This window comes from Asparagus officinalis, chromosome 5 (assembly GCF_001876935.1).
Source record: "Asparagus officinalis chromosome 5, Aspof.V1, whole genome shotgun sequence".
Lineage (NCBI taxonomy): Eukaryota > Viridiplantae > Streptophyta > Magnoliopsida > Asparagales > Asparagaceae > Asparagus > Asparagus officinalis.
The window spans coordinates 71545997-71553608 of NC_033798.1; the positions used below are offsets into that span (position 1 = coordinate 71545997).

The following is a 7612-nucleotide window of genomic DNA, read 5'->3' on the forward strand; positions in this document are numbered from 1 at the left end:
CACCTGACCGCGATCCGGAGTCTAAACCTTCGGGCTCCGTTCTGGCTCAGTTAGAGGAGTTGGAGGACGCCGTAAAGCGAGTGATCTCGTTCGTTGATCAGGATCGTGGCACTTTCGTGGAACTGAAGCAGTCCCTCTCAGACCATGTGGCCCGCCTCCATTGTCAGGGCGACTTTATGCTCACCCTACGCTGCTCGATGAAACTCATCGATCTGGAACTGTTCTTAACAAAATTGGAGGATTTGCGATATGCGGATTTAGAGTCTGAAGTGAGGCTATTCCTGGCTCCAGTCCGCCGTCGCGTCGCGTGTCAACAGGAGTGCCGAAGGCGAGATATAGAAGACAAATGAGCCCTTATTGATCATCTGGATCTTCGGCACCGCCTGTTGCAATCTGACATGGAGTCTGTCGTTTCTTCGATATTTTTGGGTATGATCTCGCGCGCAGAGGGGGAATCAGTCTTGATAGGCCTGCGCATTCAGAGCGAGACGGTGGAAGGTGATCTCACAGAGAGAGGTGTAATCTTCCACTGCTGCTTCAGGAGGATTCTGTCGCTAACGCTTCTTTCAAGGTGCAGGTCCAGCAAGAGGCAGAGGAAAAAGCTCGCGCCATGCATGTAGAGAAGATAGCCGCAGTCAGAGCCAAGCTTGCTTCTTTTAAACTCCTAGAATAAACCCGTAGGATAGGAGTAGATTCGAGGTGTTCTGTTTCATGTTTTGCTTCTCGAATGTAATGTTATGACTTTCTTGGTGGTAAAGTCATAACTTTGTTCAAATATACTGTCTAGAAGCATCTAATGAAGTTTGTGCTTTCTCGTTGTGCACACACTCTTTTCATGTTCTGTTGTGTTGCCATTTAGCGTCTCGCTCATGTGACGGGTAGACTCATTTACTGGCAATTTCATGCCGCGGGCGAAGCTCATGTCCGGGCGAGTTTACGCTACAGGCGAACTAAAGAGTTCGTGTTGAAAGCAAGACTTAAACTAGTGGTGAGTTTTTTGCTACAAATGAAACTCGGATTCTGGCAAATTTGTGCTGTAGACGAAACTCGAGTGTTGGCGAGTTTGCGTTGAAAGCTAGACTCAAATGCTGGCAAGTTTGTGCTGCAAGCAAAGCTTAAGCGTAGGCAAGTCTGTGCTGTAAGTAAAACTCAAGCGCAGGTGAGTCTGTGCTGCAAACAAAATTCAAGTGCTGGCGAGTTGGTGCTGCAAGCAAAATTCAAGCGCAGGCGAGTTTGTGCCACACGTCTGCCTACGGACCCAGATGCTTGCCAGCTAGGGTGTTGTAGCCACGTTAGTGCTCATTAATTGCGAAGTGACGGGACGCTTCGCCTTTCGTGCTCAATCTGAACGGTCAGTTTGGAGTCCCAATGGCGAAGCTCTTATGGGTGTCAAACTCGAAGTGTCGCTAGAGATCTGAGCCGTTCAATCTACCTGAGGCAGCAAATCCTAGCCGTTCAGCTCCCGGCTATATAAAGTGCTCGCGGTCTCTTCGGTAGAGTTCTCGTGGTTACGAAAAAAAATTTGCCAGAAGAGAATCACAGAACTCTCCCTGCTTTATTCAATGGCTTCTGAATCAAATACTTTGAAGAGCAAGGAGGTTGCTTCCTCCTCTGCTGTCGTTGGCATCGACGCGGCCTCCGCTGCTGTGGCCGCCGGGTCAGCTCAAGGGTCCGCCACCGCAGATCCCACTCCGACGCTTGTTCTCCTCCAGAAGTTAGAGGGGGACCTTCACCGAATGGCTGTTATGATCAGCCAAGGCGTCGGGGGGTACGACGACGTGCTCCTCTTTGTGGCCGAAGGCCTGGAGGAGATCCGTTGTGTGGGTGGTCGCCAGCTGGCCTGATGATGTGAGTAGGAGCTTCAATGTTTGGGGCTGCTGCTGCATCGCCTGGAGGAGTTGGCGCACGCCGATGCCTCTGACGAACCACCGCCTCTCGTAATGAGCGTCATGTTTGAGCATGAGGATCTGGCGAGGCTCATTCAGGCGAAAGAGGCTGAGCTCACACGCTTGCGTGGGCAACATCATGCGGTGTTGGCTGAGATGGACGCCTACATAGAAGCCGCTTTCTTCATGGATGCTGGGTCCCTCGAGGGAGAGGCGAACTTGCGGAAGCTCGAGCACGAAAAGACGCGGCTTGATCGTTGTTTCCGAAGTGGTGGCAGGGGCGCTCCGGCTGTCTTCGCCAGGAGGAAGAGATGGTGAGGTGCTTCGCCAAGCTCAGCAGAGGCATGAGGCGAAGCGCCCGATGCCAGCACATGCGGCAACAAGCTCGCGGCTGTCAAGGCAAAAATCGCCAGTTTTAGTCTTTTGAAGTTGATGTAGGGTGTCGCTCCCTTTGTTAAACACTATTTTGTAATTTTTTGATGCTTGACGCATCACAGTTTAAAAACTCTATGTCTGTAATTTTGGCCTGGAATGGCCTATTACGCTTTTGTTTATTTACTGCTTTGCATGCACAGCTTTTTCTTTATTTTCTGTGTTTGATCTATGCTTAGGACTATTGGTTAGTCCTTGATAGCCACTGTGTCGGACTCGCCTGTGCTGCTTATCGCCTGAATCGAGCCAGTTATGCTATTTTTCGCAGTGTGGCGAGCCTTCGATGAGTTTGTCTTGGACTTAGTCGCTAGGATCCCCTTCTGCTTTTGGTTGTTCGCAGCGTGGGGTCAGGTTGACCCCGACTTTCACGTTGTAGCTCAGGCGAACAAAGAGCGGTTGCTTGTGCATGCGACCAGCTGAAGACCCTAACAATGACTTGCCATTTGGCAAGTTGCTGCTTGAGGGGGCGGTTGGGCCGTGTCGTCCATTAAGCCGCCTTCAATAATCATCATCATTCGCAAGGACGATGATGTGAATGATAATCGAATCATTCAGGGATGTAGGAATGTGACGATCGATTGCTGTAGGAGTCGTCGCATGGTAGGCTGCTACCCATCGGTTATTCTAAGGGAACATTAGGATACCCGAGATAGGTCAAGTAGTTCAGGGACGTAGGGGTGTGACTATTGACCGAAGCAGCAACACGTCACATGGTAGGTTACTACTTAGGCGGTATTACTCATGGAAATAATGGGGCCAGTTATCAGAGGTGATCGTTAACATGATAGAATTTTATTACGATCGGAGCAACTATGAGGACTCATCATCCCATTGGAAGGGATTGGTAAGTTGATTTTGTCAGAGGTGATAATTAACATGACAGGGTTGTTTGCCGCAATGTGAACGACTTTGGTGGGCTCACCATCCTATTGGAGAGGATTGATAAGTTGATTTTGTCAGATGTGATAATTAACATGATAGGATTGTTTGCCGTGATGTGAACAACTTTGGTGGGCTCACCATCCTATTGGAGAGGATTGGTAAGTTGATTTTGTCAGGGGTAATAATTAACATGACAGGGTTGTTTGCCGCGATGTGAACGACTTTGTTGGGCTCACCATCCTATTGGAGAGGATTAGTAAGTTGATTTTATCAGAGGTGATAGTTAACGTGACAGGGTTGTTTTGGTCCCAACTGTAAGAAGGTTGGACCCAATGGCGATCTAGGTCACACTTAAGAACGCTATTAGTAGTGTCTTGTATAGGGTTTCCCATCGGAGTATATAAAGTAGGAACAGTTTAGCCTCGTGTACCAGGACCAGTTTAGACTCATGCACTCATGGGAGTTTGGTGGGGCAGTTTATACTCTTGCACCAGTAGGAGTTGGAAGAGAACTAAGGGTAGTACTTCTTCAAGAACTTGCCATTGATAGGCATCATGATCTTGTCGCCGTTCGGTTTGACGAGGCGATAAGCTCCATTCGAATAGACTGTCTCTACTATGAATGGTCCTTCCCATTTGGGCTAAAATTTACCCTTTTTCTTAGAAGTGAGAATCATCGGTCGTCGGATGGTAAGCACCAATTCTCCCTCCTTGAAGGATCAACGCTTGACTTTCTTGTTGAAAGCCTTAGACTTTCGGGCTTGGTAGAACTCAATGTGTTGTTGAGCTTCAAGCCGCTTGTCATCCAACGCTTCAAGTTCCGCGAGGTGTCGTTGGTGATTGTCCTCGGTCGTCATCCCCATAGCTAGGGCGACACGGAGGAAAAGAATTTGAATCTCTAATGGTAACACAGCTTCACAGCCATATACCAATGAATAAGGCGTGTTGCCGGTCGATGTACGAATCGTCGTGCGATACGTCCATAAGCTCTCGCCCAGCTTCTCGTACCAATCATGCTTGTTGTTAGAAGTCAGCTTGGTCAAGATCTTAATGATTGTTTTGTTGAAGGCCTTGGCCAAGCCATTCGCCGAAGGGTTGTAGGCCATAGAGGAAAGATTCTGTATCCGGAATTTATCACAAAACCGGGTGAACGCATGACTAACGAATTGTGTACCGTTATCATGGATGATACGTCGAGGTACATCATATCGATATATGACATGATGTTTGATGAACTTAATCACGTCATTGGTCTTGACTTCTCTTAAGGGGACGGCTTCGGCTCATTTAGAGAAGTAGTCGGTGATTGTGAGGATGAAGAAATGACCTCTCGCCGACGGTGGGATTATTGGTCCGACGATGTCCATCCCCCATGCTTTGAAGGGCCAAGACGCCGTTGTCGTGTGTAGGTCTTCAGGAGGTTGATGCAGATAGTTGGCGTGGATTTGACACGCGTGGCAACGTTTTGCGTAAGCAATCGTGTCGCTGACCATCCCTGGCCAGAAGTAGCCTATTCTCCATAATCGATCCTAAAGCTTGGGTCCGGGCTGGTGAGCTCAGCAAGTGCCGTCGTGGGCTTCACGTAGAGCCTCTCGTTCTTCGGTCTTCGAAAGACATCGAAGTAACAGGCCGTCATATGACCTTCGATAAAACGCCTTTGTAGTCGAATCGTAGTAGAACCTTAAGGCACGCCAGCGGACGGACTCTTGTTCTCGAGCGTCCTCGGGTAGCTTACCATACAGGACGTAATTGATGATCGGGAGACGCCAATCTTTCGGGTCAGGTTGATCCAAGACTTGGTGAGTGGCGTTCGCTTCTAGAACATCTTTTGGTCGAAAGAGTCTTCGGCTCGCCATAGTGACCCATTGAGTCGTTTCTAGTGGCTGGGCCAAGTTAGCTGCCAAGGATGCGAGGGCCTCCGCGTGCGTGTTCTTGGAACGAAGCACGTACTCGATGTGGAAGTTTTTGAATGACTCTACTAGCTTAGTAGCTGCTTTGTGAAGCGGGATCAGGTCGTCATTTCTGACCTCGTATTCCCCCGTCATTTGCTTGACAATGAGTTGGGAGTCACCATAGTCCTCGAGGTGCTTTATCTCTAACTCTCTTGCCAACTCAAGTCCAATGAGTAGCGCGTTATACTCAGCCACATTGTTGGTGCATGGCTCTGTTAGAGAAAAGGCTCGGGGTAGTACGTGATTATGTGGGGAAGTGAGGACGACCCCCACTCCTGTGATGATAGATCTGCTCGTGCCGATGCGAGATGCGCCATCGAAGAACATCTGCCAAACCTCTGGTGAAGAAGTTGTGTTGACCTCGGGGGGTTCATCTGGCAAATCTTCGAATAGGTCAGTTTTCGCTCCTAGCGGATGACTAGCCATGAGATCACAGATAGCCTATCCTTTAACTGACTTCTATGGCATGAAGTGAATGTCATATTGTGACAGCAGGAGTGCCCATCTGGCCAAACGCCAGTTTAAGGCTGTAGGCTGCGTCATGAAGACTCGGATGGGGTTCATCCGGAAAATAACGTGGATGGTTTGGCCAACTAGGTAGTGTCGCATCTTTTGGATGGCAAATACCAAGGCTAAACACTCCTTTTCGACCATAGGGTATCGCCGTTCGGCGCCCTATAGAGTTCTACTTAGGTAGTAGATGCCCTGCTCGTGGCCGGCGTCGTCATTTTGTGCCAAGAGAGTGCCCAGAGAATGCTCCATAGCCCTGATGTAGATGAGGAATGGCTTCCCTGAGATTGGAGCCGCAAGGACAGGCGGGTTCGAGAGATAAGCTTTGATCTCCTCAAAGGCCTGTTGGCAAGGCTCATCCCATACGAAGGAAGTACCTTTCTTCATCAGTTTGGAGAATGGTTAACACTTACCCGAAAGATTTGAAATAAACCTCCGGATGTAAGCTAGTCGTCCCTGAAGGCCCCTTAGCTCCTTGAGGTTTCGGGGTGATTGAAGCTCCTGAATATCTCGTACCTTGTCTGGGTCAATCCGGATTCCTTTTGTCGTTACCACGAACCCAAGGAATTTACCGCTGGACATCCCTAAGAATGACTTCGTAGGATTCATCTTGAGTTGATGAGTCCTCATGAGTTCGAACATCACCCTTAGGTCTTGGAGATGGTCATCTTTACTGTGACTTTTCACGACCAAATCGTCCACATAGCACTCGACCGTCTTTCGTAGGTGATCTTGAAAGATCATGCTCATGGCGTGTTGGTAGGTTGCGCCTGCATTTTTGAGTCCGAATAGCATTACTGTGTAGTAGTATACCCCCACAGGAGTCCTGAATGAAGTGTGTTTTTCGTCCTCGGGGTGCATTTTGATTTGATTGTACCCTGAGAACCCATCCATGAAGGACATCCTTTCAAATCCACACGTGTTATCAATGATGACGTCCGTGATGGGTAAAGGAAATGCATCCTTAGGGCACACAGCATTGAGGTCCCTGAAGTCAATGCAGATGCGAATCTTACCGTTCTTCTTCATAACCGGAACAATATTGCTACCCAATCTGGGTGCTGTTCCTCTCTGATGAAGCTGGATTCGATCAGTTTCTTCACCTCGGCTTCGATTGCCTTCATTATCTACGGATGAAACTGCCTCTGCTATTGTTTGACTGGTTTAGCGTCTAAGCCGATGTTGAGGCGATGCATGGCGACCCTTGGGTCGAGGTCGGGCATGTCCTCATAATTCCATGCGAAGACGTCAATGTATTCACGTATGAGGGCAATGAGATCTTCTTTCTCTTGGGAAGGTAGACTACCACTGATAAATATGGTCTTGGGATTAGTCTCATCACCCATGTTCACTTGGAGAACTTCGTCTTCGGTCAGCAGTTCACGTTGCTCGAAGCGACTATTCCACTGAGCATTGACGTGGTGGTCCCATGTCTTATCATAAAGCGGGACCTGTCTGTCCCATGCCATTTCAGCGGGATCAATCGCAACCATGTTGACCGTAAGGTTGTCGAACAAGTCCCCTGTGCTAACATCTGAGTCCCATGCCGAGGTTGTCGACGATTGATCCCCCGAACGCGCATAGTCGGAGTCCACGTTGACATAACAGAACAAATCCGATGAGGAAGAGGAGTAGCCTAAACCTCTCTGAGTCCTGTTGAAGTAATTTGAGGGTTTTCCTTTAGGTACGTAAGCATGTCGGATGACTGTCTTGCGTCCTCGGCAGTAATTCAGGCCCTCTAGGCGAGTGAAGTTGTACCCCATATTGCTCATCATGCGCTTCGCGATCTTACTGTACTGCGAAAACTAAGGTGCGGGGTCTTCATCTTCGGATTCATCCCACAACGTGTATAAAGAGTGATCAATTCGTCCGAAGATAATATCCTTTTGATAATTATCCTAGGCTGGTACGACGAGTATACCTTGTGATGACTTGATCGGCTGTATCTTCG

The 7612-nt window shown here is 48.8% G+C and overlaps 1 protein-coding gene across 1 annotated transcript; it reads right to left on the bottom strand.

Annotated features, from left to right (window-relative positions):
* LOC109841992 lies at nucleotides 4756–5577 on the bottom strand. The gene has a single exon (XM_020410914.1). The coding sequence runs from the start codon at nucleotides 5575–5577 to the stop codon at nucleotides 4756–4758; it is 822 nt and encodes a 273-aa protein (XP_020266503.1).

Excerpts from the sequence above, each read along its gene's own strand:
- LOC109841992 (XM_020410914.1), bottom strand. The coding sequence starts at position 5,577 with ATGGCTAGTCATCCGCTAGGAGCGAAAACTGACCTATTCGAAGATTTG.